At 39.8% G+C, this 13,851-nt stretch overlaps 1 protein-coding gene across 1 annotated transcript in view; it reads left to right on the forward strand.

The window, feature by feature from the left end:
- The window catches only part of TAFA2 (TAFA chemokine like family member 2), a 264,376-nt gene that overhangs the window by 164,514 nt on the left and 86,011 nt on the right, over window positions 1-13,851 (forward strand). The window contains exon 2 of the mRNA XM_061637824.1: window positions 8,816-8,922. Coding sequence (XP_061493808.1) covers window positions 8,817-8,922 — 106 coding nt within the window. The 5' untranslated portion in view covers window position 8,816. The remainder of the gene's footprint in view (window positions 1-8,815; window positions 8,923-13,851) is intronic.

Consider the following 13,851-nt stretch of genomic DNA (forward strand, 5'->3'; position numbering starts at 1 on the left):
AACAGAGTGAGGTTAAAGATAAGTGAAATGCAAATAGAAAAAACAACAACATAAAAGCCGGTAACACTTTCCTAAATGCAATACCATACCAACCACAAGATTCCTATGAATAAGACAGAAAACTCCACATCCCACAACCAGTCAGGATTCATAACCAAAAACCCAAACTAAAAAAATCCTAGCAGCCAGTCAGCCAAGGTCACAGAAATCCCCATGCAGCACAACCTGACCTGGAGACTGCAGTTAACGCAGAATGCTGCAGCACAATTGCTAACATGAGTGAGATCCTAACAGCACATTACACCTCTGCTCTGAAATCGGCATTGGTTGCTGATTTGCTACCAGGCCAAGTTCAAGGTGTGCTTTCCATGTTATGGGTGCCACATAGTACTTGTTCTGCTGTTGTAAGAAATCAGTCCTGTAAAGTGGCAGCACCTATGCTTTGGAACTCCTTGCCTATTGACATTAGGCAGACGCCTCTTTTCAGCACCTGGTAAAATCAGTTTTCTTGAGGCAAGCCTCTCCAGGCATGTAGAAGCTATTGTGTTTTTAAATCTGTTTTTAACTCATTGTTGGTTTTATTATTTTGAACTTTTTAAAATATCTGTCCTTAACGCTTTTGCCAATAATTGTATTGTTTTAAGTCTTTCTGTAAACACCTTTGAGATTTTTTACACTAAAGCAGTATATAAATGTTGTAAATAAAAATACATCAATACATGTTGGGGTCACTGTGGTCCTTGAGTCTCTTCCAAATTTTAGGAACCAAGGAATCTTCCTTATACTGACTCAGGCCACTTTGTACCATCTAACTCAGTACTCATGACATGGACTAGCATTGGCTGTCCAGGATTCCAGGCAATAGTCTTTTCCAGGAATTGAATTTTGGACCTTGTATGCAAAGCATATTTATTTATTTATTTATTTGACTTATTAGTCACTTATCTGGCTGAATTGTCAGCCACTCTAAGCGATGTACAAAGCAGAACATGTAAACATCAAAACATTAAGAGACTAACAATAAAAACTAACAATAACGTAAAAGCAACAAGTTCCAAAAATAATAGGGCTTCTCTCCTGTGTAGTCCGGAGGTGTAACTACCGATGGAGGTTCCTGGTGTAAGCATCGAACCAGTGTGGCAATAGTTCATTTGCAAGATGATATGCCCTAACTATGAGCTACAACCCTCCCCCTGTTTAAAAAAGTATATTTTAAAATTTTTCTTTGCAATTCACTCTTGAATGCACATCATACCTACAACATTTATTTATTTATAGTACATTCAACACCCATTTGAAGCACATGAATCTCACCACAGAATCATGGGAATTTTTATTTGTTAAGGGTGGTGAGAACTATAACTGTGAGGGGGAAACTACAATTCCCAGGAATCTTTAGGCGAAGTCATGGGCTTTAAATGTGAATTGGATGTGCTTTAAATGTGTTGATCTGCTTAATCAACTTTGCCTGCATGTAAATCGTTTTAATTAATTTTTCAAAATGGAAATGAGCTATAAAGTATACTGGGTGACCATGTGCTACTCACCATCTCTCAGCCTATCCTCCCCACAAGATGAAAACAACAGAGTACCATGACCACCCCAAGGAAGAAGGGCACACTTAAAATGTAGAGAAAAAATCATCTACAACCATAGTGTGAAATCAAATACTCATTGGGACAAAGTATGAAGAAATATTTATATAAACATGACTATCAAATATGTTTATTAATTACACAATCTGTAATTGATATTTATAGTGCAATCCAATGTTTGTTTACTCAGAAGCAAGTCCCAATGTATTCAGTGGGGCTTACTAAACTGGGAAGTGTGCAGAGAACTACAGCCTCAAGTGATAAGGAACTTGTTCTTTCAACAAGCCTTTTAAGCTGAGACTTTATCCCAGTCTGAGTCTGTGTTGGAATTGCTTTTTAATATGTTTTAAGCCTTTTCTTTTTTTAAAAAAATGTTTTTTAAAGCTTTTAAAAAATGTTTTCAAAGATGTTTTAATAGATTTTAAAGTCTGTTTTTTATGATGTTTTAAAGTGCTTTTAGTACTTTTGTTTCCTGTCCTGGGCTCCTACTGGGAGGAAGGGCAGGATATAAATCAAATAATAAATAAACTTCATTCACCCAACCCAAAATTCAGAATCATGCCTCTTTAGGCTGTTTTCCAACTGTTTATTCTTGCTTTATGGTTACTGGATTTTAAGGGGATTTATTTCTTGTTGTGAGTTGTCTTGGTTTCCAATCACCAAACCAATCACAGAGTTGTTAGAAAGACTCCACACACACACTGCAAATGTATAAATACATACAGCCCATATAATACTTTATTGTCAAACCACTTGGTCATTGCAAAAAATCAGTATTAATTTTAAACAAATCAGTATTAGTTTCCTACATAATAAAAAACTGTAATACCTAAGTAAGCCCTGCCTAATTGCTTTAAATCAGGACTGGAGAACAACAGAAAGAAAGCCCCCCCCATTTTTTAACTCTGTCCCACTCACCTCCCATCTGCTGCTGCTTTCTCCCTCCATTTTCAGCCATTTTCCCTCTCTCTCTGGGTTCCTCACACAGATTCAAGCTCAGCAGAAAGCCAGTGTGAGTCACATGTCTGTTGCCCACCAATCACAGGAGCAGACTTCCCCTGCTTCTTCCAAGTAACTGGAAGGGGAGGGGAAGAAAGAGTGAAACGAAAGAAGTGTTTCTTCTGCGCATGCGGTACGTTATAACCCACTATAAGGCATTTTTTAATCACTTAATTAAAAATAAACCATGCCCTTTTTTAAATTTAAACCTACTTCAGATGAAGTACTGTGTATGGGGCAAGCTCAGGGATTTGATTAGGGATACCTTACAGTCATCTCTGAGTTGTAATCAAGGACAACAGATTATGTCAATTTCAAGGAAAAAAAAGTCCAAACGGCTTCTAGTTTTTTTTCCTCCCGTTTTTCACTTTAACCTGTGGATTCTCCGTGGGGGGGTTGTGTATCACCAAGAAAACTTCCAGAGTTGTAGAGCAAGCGATTCTGAATCCAACAGTATAAGACTTGTGTTTGTTTTGAATTGGGACTATACAAAGCACCATAAAGGAGTGGGGGGGTATTTTCATTTAACATGGTAGAACGCGAAAAAGTCCTGCTGACTATAGTATACAGCCACTCTTGTGGCTGTATAATATATGAACAGAAACATAAAGAGTGACCATATCTGAAACCATATGCTTGTGAAACATTCCTAAAGTAATCTTGTTATTTCCTGTTGTTAGTAAATAAATACTTATTGGTTTACCAAAGGCCTGATCCTTGGCTGGGGGAATATACAGACCAGAAGGGAGGGCAAGGTAATTACCAAGGCTGAACAGAAACTGTATCTAATGGTGGCAGCGGTGAAGGTAGATATTGTAACAAGTCAAGTATCCAGAGCAACCCAGAGTTGTATGCTTTATATATAAAGATACAAGGGGGTTGGGAACAGCATAGGCACACAGTCACAAAGTAACAAGCTATAGAGAGACTTAGGCAAAGTCTCTGGGAGTATTGGTTACAGGAAGTGACTGGTGGTGCCGCCTAGCAGTGGGATCTAGTGAGATCTGTCCTAGAGCGGAGTGAGAAACCATATAAAGGACAGTCCTGACTGGTGGTGTCCCTGGTGGTGCCTAGTGAAAGGCAGTAGCCACAAGCAGGTGGGAACCTGACAGGGAGAACCAGGGAAGGACACCACAGTTTGCTCTTCATCTCACCACCATTTTCAGCTGTACCTTTCCAAAGGCAGTGTGATGACCATTGCCTTAGTGGGAGAGAAGAGGAGGTGGGTGTTTCCCTGAGCAGCCTGCTGGAGAAGACCAACCTAAGAGTTGCTTCCCCCCCCCCCCGGTCTGCAGAGCCTGGAAAGCTTAAACCAATTTGTTTAAATTCAGGTCTCTGCTTGCCTCTAGGCTCTCTGAGCCCTTAGTGATTTTGAGGTTTAGACCAGGAATGGAGAACCTGTGGACCTCCAGTTGTAAATGGATTCCAGCTCCCACCGCCAGCATAGTCAACAATCATAAATAAATGCACCTGTGAGTGTTTCTTATGCCTTGTAAGAGTTTCATAGAAAGTAATACTCTTCCAGGTTGTAGCCCTTAAAGTGCCGCAAGGGGGAAAACCCCCAATAATCTTTTCTGCTATTAAACTTTTAAAAGGTAGAATCTCTCAGGGTCAAAACCAGGGATGGGGAATCTGTGGTCTTTCTCCCCTCCCTCCCAACCTTATTGGACCCAAAGTCGGTTGATTGGTCAATTTATACTTCCTTGGCTCCCTAGTGTACAGTATTCTAGCTTCTTACCTATCACCCACTTTCCTGCCATCTGTTCGTAGATTGCACATGCGTGCACGCGCGCACGCACACACACACACACACACACACACACAGAGCGAGAGAGCGAGAGAGCGAGAGAGCGCGCGCGCGCGCGCGCGCGCGCAAGAGAGAGAGAGAGAGAGAGAGAGAGAGAGAGAGACTCATCGTGAGTACTGCATCCAGTTCTGGGCACCACACGTTAAGAAGGATGCAGAAAAACTGGAACGGGTTCAGAGGATGGCAGTGAGGATGTTCAGGGGACCAGAAACAGAGCCCTGTGAAGAAAGACTGAAGGAAATGGGCATGTTTAGCCTTGAGAAGAGAAGACTGAGAGGAGATATGATAGCACTTTTCAAGTGATTGAAAGGTTGTCACACAGAGAAGGGACAGGATCTCTTCTCAATCATCCCAGAATGCAGGACATGGAATAATGGGCTCAAGTTGGAGGAAGTCAGTTTTCAGCTGAATGTTATGAAAAACTTCCTGTTAGATCAGCACAATGGAACCAATGACCTAGAGAGGTGGTAGACTCTCCAACACTAGAGGCATTCAAGGGGCAGTTGGACAGCCACCTGTTGGGTATGCTTTAATTTGAATTCCTACATTGGGGTTGGACTTGATGACCTTATAGGCCCCTTCCGATAGGCCTCTTCCAACTCTATGATCTTCCAGTTTTCCCTTGGCCGCTGTTTTCTTCAGCCTCTGATCTCTCCGCAAGCTCCACCTTTTCCAGTGTATATTGGTCAAATACCTCTGACTCACTTCTTATTCTTTCAAAGGAGGCAGAGATCAGAATTAGTAACAGGATTGGTAGATATTAGAAAAAAATCTGTAAAAATTAAAATAAAAGTGTATTAATCAGTTATCATTTCCACAGTCTAATAAAGGATTTCTAAGGCATAAATGGGAAGGAGATTAGAATATTGGACAAGAATGCCTGATTAACAATTTGGAACCTCAGTGGGTTTCTTTTTATACCTTCATTTTTGTTCTCAGAACAATTTCCTCTCACAACAGCCTTGTAAAGCATGTAGTTACAAACCTCTATTTTCTATGCAAATCTTTCTTCCATCTAGATGGCTAGATGGGCTTATGCTGTGTGTGTTCTTTGCACAGACAGTTTCATTTGCATTCTTGGTATGATTTCAAATGGATGTTTGTGTTTTTCTTATCTTTGGAATTTGCTTAAATTAGTTTTTTTCTGTTGAAAAATGATGTTGATGGGCATTGAGAAATATTCTTGTGGCTGATGGTGTGCTTGCTACCTTGCTATCTTCAGTTTTGCAGCAATGATATGTGAGCTGTTTTGTTTTCATCTTTTTTCTATTTTTGTTTTTTCCTATTTGAATATACTGACTTTACAGCTATTTTGAAATGACCTTACAGCTACAATTTAGTAGCATGTCATCGCTATTGTTTAATGGTATAAAGCTTTCTGTCTGTGTGCCTATAATATTATAATCCCTAGATTTATGGCAGAGTAAGATGTTTACAACAGTCAGATTTTCATCTGATTCCTTAAAATATTTTTGCTGTGGATGCTATTGGCAACTCATGTGAGAGAGTGGTTGTGTGGAATGAAGACTTAAAGCAGAAAGTGGTGAATCAAAGAACATAAGGTATAACAGATAGAATACATTAAGGTGAAGTTATCAAGTGATAAATGTTGCTGCTTGAAAACTGCAACCTCAACTGACTGTATGACATATATGAAGCTGCCTTGTATTGCGAGCCTGTTGACCCACTTGTCACAGTACTGTCTACTCTGATAATCTAGTGGCTCTCCAAGGTCTCAAGACGGGAAGGGTGTGTTGAGTGTAGTCAGCATACCTGGCTCTTTACAGAGTAATATATACAATAAGACAGACCTTTGCCCAAGGAGGTTAAAGTATAAATATTGACTGTGGAAGATATGCAAGGGTAATAGGGAATGAATTGTAAAAAATGTAGTTATGCACTTAGACTTCATTTTGGTTATTGGAGAGGAGAATTGTGCTTTAGTGGCTGTGAGTGGATCTCATGGTTCTCCATTAGAGAGCTTCCGGCTCAAATGATAGCTGCAGTTCCTCACCCCCATCCCACTTCAGATTCACTTTTGGGGTCTAATTTACAGCACAAATGGGGGTAGGGAGACTAAATGTAATCACTTTTCTGACTTTGTTGTTTTTATATAACTGTTCCTCATTTTATGTTTAAAAGTGGTAATAATTATTAATAACAAAAAGGACATTCTTGGAAAAGTAATCAGATCAACATGGTAAAACATTGCATTGATTTACAGCTCTGTCTCTTTGCATGTTTACTCAGAATCACGTACCACACTGAGTTTAGTGGGAACCTATCCAATAGCAAGTGTATTTAGGATTACAAATGAGACTAAAAAGTAGAGGCTATATTCAGCTAAGTCCTACTCAGAGTAGACCCACTGAAATTAATTCACCTAAGCTAGTCATGTCTGTTACCTTCAATAGGTCTACTCTGAATAGAACCAACATTGAATACCACACTGGGATACGTACCAGTTTCATGTTTTTGCCATTTATTGCTGTAGCACACACCTATAAATTGCAGGAAGGGTCCTGGAAAGACAGGTAGGTTTATATAATGAATGCAGGAAGCTCATTGCGCATCATGCTTATCTCTGATAGTTGATGGTCATGTAGACTGGCAGGGACAGAAGTTTCTATATAATAACAGAGTCAACCCTGTATAACTAGCTATATAGGTATGCTGTTACTAGAGTACATGCTGTGGTAAGCACTGATTATGATATACTTAGTTGGCATGGGAACAAGATACATTTTGAGTTATATTATCCATAAAGACTGTGTACAGACAGTTGCTTTTCTGAGGTGGTACTGTATGGTTCTCATTGCCTGTGATTAATATATTCATTCCCCTCCATCCTGCTATAATCTCTGGCCAAATATTTTTGGAGGTTTTTGCATTGCTGCTTCAAGCTAATTCCCAAAAGTTCAAACATCACTACTGCAATAGATTGGGTGCTTCTTGATATAACTGTTGCAGACACAAGGGTGGGGAACCTCCGTCCCACTGGCCAATAATAGCCCACCAGCCTTCCCGTTAAATCAGGTAGGGGGCAGATAAAGATGGGGCCTCAAAGGAACATTAGGCCGGAAACACCCCTCACTATCTGGTACCCAAGCTTGGGAACCCTGCATAATTTGTTTTTAACAGTGTTGTAAGTCACTTGGATACCTTCGGGTAGCAAGCAACTAACAAATCTAAATAATAACAATGATAGTAATAATAATAGATTATGTGAGGTGGCAAGGCAATCCATCTGTTAATAATGTGGCATCATAAAGATCTGGTCCCTGAAGCCAAAAAGGTTGGCTGTGCCTGGCCTATAATGATAAGTAATAATCCTTCCCCTTCATGACTAGGGCAGTTTTGGAACTGCAATTTCCCCACTCTTTTTACTTGTTTGGCTATAATGAGGAATTAATAGAGTATTAATAGACTTTTCCCCACATAATGAGACTCTCCCTTCCTATTATATTGGTATAGTTATCAACCTATCAAATCATTATTGGGGCTGGTACATTAATTAGCATCAAGAGGGAAGTCATTCCCGTTGTTTTTCAAAAATTATTGCCTACTATGCAGGCTAACAGATGTAGAACCAATATTGCAGTATTTCCCTATTGGGCTAACATTTATTTATTTATTTATTTATTCATTTTATATCCCGCCTTTTCTCCAAAACTGGGACTCAAGGTAGCTTCCAAATATTAAAACAAATACAGATACAAACATACAAAAAGTTATTGTTAAACGTAATAAAACTATCTATAGAATTAAAACCATTTAAAACATATCCATTAAAAAATCCACATATAAGTAGAATAGCACACTATTAAAATCTCTTGCAGCCAGTTCCCAAAAGCCTGTCGGAATAGAAAAGTTTTCACATGCCGATGGAGGGACAGCAAAGAGGCAGCCAGTCTAACCTCCCTAAGAAGGGAGTTCCAGACCCTTGGGGCAGCCACTGAGAATGCCCTTTCCCGTGTTCCCACCAGACATACCTGTGAAGGTGGCAGGACCAAGAGAAGGGCCTCCCCCAAATATCTTAGAGCTCAAACAGGTTCATATGGAAATATAAAGTTCTTCAGCCTGGGCCCAAGCTGTATAAAACTAGCTTAAGCAAATTAAATCTATTTGATCTGACTATTTGATCTGACTATTTGCTAGGGCAAATGGACTAATCTCCTGCTACCCATGCTGAGTAACTGATATAGGGATGTCTGCCAGGTGTCTTAAGCTGCAATCTTATACACACTTAATTGGGGAGAAGTCCCACACTGAATTCAGTGGGGTTTACTTCTGAATAGTCGTATGTGAGATTGAGCTGTACAAAATGCATTTAACTACTTTTATAAAATTAGGGAAAATATTAATTTTACTTCCTGAACATTTTTCATTTTGTGCATTTTATTTTTTCCCCTAGGATGAATAAAAGATATTTACAGAAAGCAACAAAAGGAAAACTGCTAATAATAATATTTGTTGTAACACTGTGGGGAAAAATAGCATCTGGGGCAAACCATCACAAAGGTAAGAAATTGTACTATACAGTATTACAATGTATGATACGGATGTGGCATCTATCTGCAGATTTCTTAATTCAAGGTGATGTATAATTTATTTGTTAGCTCCTGTTTATCATATTTTTATTCTATCTGAAGATGGTAAACTTGAGAAATTGAGCAAGCTTATAATAAAGATGTTTCTCTCGTAAAAATTATTCATCAAAGAGTATATAGAAATGCTGTAAATGAGTCCATGAAATGAGCCTCATAAAAACAATTTTCAGTAACATGTGGGCTGCTGTAGCATTCCAATTATCCATGCCAGTAAACTGTTGTGAAGAGATGATGTGCACATGTTGAAAAGTCTTGTCAATATTGTCAATAAGACATAAAAGACAGTTCTTCTCTGGTGTCATCAGAAACAGGACTCCTCCTTTTCTGCAGTGCACCCTTTCATTTGGTACTATAGAATTATGTTCAAATTTCTGATGGTTTTTAGCAGCTTGGAAATGACTCTCTCCCCCTCTCCTTCTCTCTCTCTTTAAATTTTACTTTTTACAACTAGGAACCTTTCTCCAGAGAATAGTATTCCTTGATTGATGGATAGTAGAGACAGAGCTCTGTTGTTTTACCCTAATCAAAAACACCTTGAAATGCTAGTAATAGTTTTTACTCTACAATATAGTTCTGATGTTTATTTTTCATTTTGTACATTCTTACTTTCAAGCTTTGAAAATTTGGTTGTATAAACGACAGTGGTTTAATTAATGTTACTGCAAATAAAAGGAGAGGGAGGACTTGGCATGAGTAAGGACTAAACACATGGAAAAACCATAATCATAATCAGCCAGTGGAGGGGAATCAGAACGATCTCTACACCCCCACAGGGCGATATGGACATAGATCCCCCGCAGTTAAAGAGGCACTCAAGAGTACAGCAGCAAGATATTTTGTCATCCCCTAGCCCTTTCACAGCCACTAGAGGGCATAGTTCGATGTTAAGGGCTAGGCAGCAATTGTCCGCTTCGTGTGACTTGCATCTTGAGGCTGAAGGGAGAAGTATGTTAGAAGAAGGGGAGTGGAATGATGGTTTGGGTCTAGATGAATTACTTTCAGCAAGACTATTCTTCGAAGTGTATTATCCTCTTGTTTTCCAAAGTAGTGGCTGTTCTGGCTTTATCTCCAACCCAGCAGCAGCAGCAGGAGCCAGTCTCCAAAAGTGTTCTAGTTCTACCTGTCCCAAAAACATCAAGTAGATGTATACCATTACCAGCTCCACTTAAGGCCATAATGAAATCAGAATGGGATTTACCACTTCAGTGCAGAAAAGGTGTTAATTATGTAAATAGGTTTTATGTTTTAGATGCTGATGTCATGGAGCAACTCAGGATTCTGGCAGTTTCTGCTCTACTTTCCCATGCTCTTTTGCCTAGGGGTGGAGATGCACAGCTGAAAGATCCAAATGAGCGAAGGTCAAATATAGCCCTTGAATGCTCTCATGATGCTAATGTTCTGTCAATACGTGCTTCTGTTGCAGCTTCCGTGTTTGCTAGGGTGGCACTGCTGTCGGTGGAAGGCCAGTTAGATAATGCTAATCAGGATCCTGCTAGGGTTACAAAAACTCTGCTGAAAGTTTCCAGATCCTTGACATTCGGAGCGGACACAACTATGGACTCCCAAACCCAAAACACAACAGAATATGCATACTAGACTTTTTGCATGCTCACATCTTTAGCCTCCTGGAAGCCATCTACTTTATCCATCTGGGGATAACAGTGATATCCTGGGATTCTCTGAAGGAACAAACTCTTCTGCAGGGCCTATTTTCTTGACCATCTCATGTAGTGAAATTGGAAATGGTCTGCCTTCAAGTCGATCCGGAATTATGGCTACCCTATGAATAGGGTTTTCATGGTAAGCAGTATTCAGAGGGGGTTTACCCTTGCCTCCCTCTGAGGCTACTCCGTCCCCCCACAGCTGGGTAGGGCCTGCTCAGCTTGCCACAGCTGCACAAGCCAGCCCCTTCCTTGTCCATAGCTGCCAGCTGAGGAGCAACTGGGCTCCTTGGGACTATGCAGCTTGCCCACGGCTGCACAGGTGGCAGGGCCCGTAACCCCTGAGCCACTCACTATGAGGGTGATCTTTAGCTGGCCCTTTACACCCAGGAGACACGAGCGGGGATTTGAACTCACAAACTCTGGACTCCCAGACAGGCTCTCCTCCCCACTGTGCTATACCAGCTGTGCCAGTCTGAAGTAACGATAGCTAAAACAAAGCTAAAGCACCAATTTGTGTTATCAGTCTGTGAAGTTGTGGCATCTTCTAAGTACCCCTGGGCTATGTAGTTTTTTATTTTAGATTGTAACAACACCACATATCAACCTAAATGTATTGTTGCATGCCTCCCCAATCTCCAAGCAGTGAGATCTCAGGGGTCCCTGTGCTCATCCAGGGTTTGGTTTCCTTTGGGAAGAAGGTCAGCGGAGACTGTGGTGTCTTTATGAAATATGGTTTGTTTATTTACATACATTCCAACCTGAGCTTAGGATGGAGGGGTTCAAGGCATCAGCAGTCCAATATCCAGTTTTTCCATCTGTGTTACAGGAGGCATCCTATAGCCATGATGCAGAGAGCCAGCCTCTCTGCCTGCCTCCAGTCCCCAGCAATTCTTCAGACAATTCTAAAAACACTCAAAGCACAAACTTCTGCTAGCCGCCAGGAAGGGGGGGGAGGAGGCTCTCCTGAAGAGTTTCAATGACAGGGTCTTCCTGGCCCATTCAACAGTTGCTGGGCAACTGATAGACCCATTATCCTACCTGGCCACTCTGTTTGTTTATCCAAAGAAATTCATCTGGCCAGCAGAGCCGGCTCCAAGGCACAGGATTCCAAATCAGAGGTTGGGAAGGGGACCCACAGGAATCATCCATTCCAACTCCCATGCTCATAACAGTATGTTTTATGGCAGCATGTCAAATGCTAAAGCTGAGCTGAATCTAGTATAGACTAGTAGCTTTTCTCAGTGTCGTGCTATGGGCTATGTGAGAAGTCAAAATAAGCCAAATAAAATCAGTACTATAAATAATATTGTACATGACTTTTTAAAAAAAATACTTAAAAAAAAAATCATCCAAGATAGTATAATTCAAGGAATGAAGAACCAGTAGTATAAAGTGAATATGCATTAGAAAATTATTATTATTATTTAGTAATAATAATATCACTCTTTAACAGAAAGATAAGGTTAGATAGCATCTGTGGAAATGCAGTTGTATAAAATGCCACAAATGAGAAGACCCTGCCCCATAGTCCAACATGTTTTGTTGCATGACTAGAATAGACTACAGCCTCTTTCGCAGATCTGGGAGTTAAAATATGTTGCTTAGGTTCCAATTCTTGTGATTCCTTCCAAATGTGGGTGGGAGGGACTTCCGGGAAGGGTGACTTCGCTTGTGCCTGCTTTTGGGACGGGCTCCCGCCTCAAAAGAAGCTTATTCAGATATAAATCAGTCAGAACTTTTTTTTTTTTGACTGATGAAATTTCTCCCGGGCAGGGAGAAACGTAGAGATCAACCTCAAAAGCCTGTTTTTGTTGGGAGGACTGGATTTCATTAATTTATGAGATAAGATCCAGCCAACAATGCCGGACGGACTTCCGAACAAGCTCTATCTGTTTAAGCGATACGTTTATCTTTTCTTGAAAGAGAGAACGGACTAACAGGCAAGCACCCTTCTTTCTATTATTTTTTTTACTTGGTTTAAATTGTTGCAGCCAAAGGAGATTTGTCAGATTGATCGGCTTTGGACAACTTCTGGGTGAGCTATAACTCTTCTCTGTTATTCACGAAATTAACAGCTTATCTCTGTTTCTGTCGCAAAAAGCTGTCCTAGAAGTGCATTCTAAAGATATAAACAGAAGAGGGATTTCTATTCCTGATTTCTATTCCGAGGAATATTATATTGTCTGGGACTATTCTCTTTTTGGTCTATTTTATTTTGACGAATCTGCTTCTTCACGACGCCACTAGCTGTTTTGATACTGGGAACTAAATTTGTTTTGCATTCTTGAACATAGAGAGATAAGGCAGGCTGCTCTGTTTATACTGTGATGTCATCAAGCCTGGAATATTAACCCAATTGTTGCTGAAATAAGAAGTGGTTCTTCTTTATTTTTGTTTTGCTTTGTTTTCGTGGTTTTAAAAATGGTAATCAAGAAAGTGGCTGAGAATCTGGAAGTAATTATGTTTCAGAAAATAATGGATGAGATTGAGATAACGAAACAAACCCTGCGACAGGGTAGTAAGGAGCTGAAAATTGAACTGAGCAAAATGACGCAGGAGCTTAAAGAAATAGGGGATCCTGTGAGAGAGGAGAATGAGATCAGAGATGAGAAAAGAAAAAATAAAGGGAAGATACAAGCCCTGGAGATTGGAACAAATGTGGAATTGGAAAAAGATCTGGAGTTTATGGATTTTAGAAATAAAATCTACTGTTTGGAATTTAACGTTATCTCTGAAGAAATTAATGAAGATATTAGAGATAAAGTTATCAATGGCTTGGATAATCTTTTGGACTGGAATGATGTGATGGAGTTTGATATAGAGAAAATCTATGGAATTAACTGCAGCCATGTGACAATGGAAAAACTCTTAAGAGATGAGCCAGTGCATTTTGTAAAAAAGAAGAACACAGATATGACTTTACAACAGTATTTCAGCAACTTATTCAGAATGGATGGCAAGAAAATATTTGGGATAGAGGAAATTCCCATCAGACTCTTATTATATGACTATGGCTACGACAGCAAGATTATTATGGAATACTGATAATGGAAGATTGGACACTGAAATTACTGGACTTAACAGGACTATTGAAGATGGAAGATGGAACTAATAGGGATAATGGAATAATGGCTATTGAAATTATTGAACCTAACAGATTTTGATGAGATGGATTA

The sequence above is a fragment of the Rhineura floridana genome, chromosome 8 (genome assembly GCF_030035675.1).
Source record: "Rhineura floridana isolate rRhiFlo1 chromosome 8, rRhiFlo1.hap2, whole genome shotgun sequence".
In the NCBI taxonomy this organism is placed as follows: domain Eukaryota; kingdom Metazoa; phylum Chordata; class Lepidosauria; order Squamata; family Rhineuridae; genus Rhineura; species Rhineura floridana.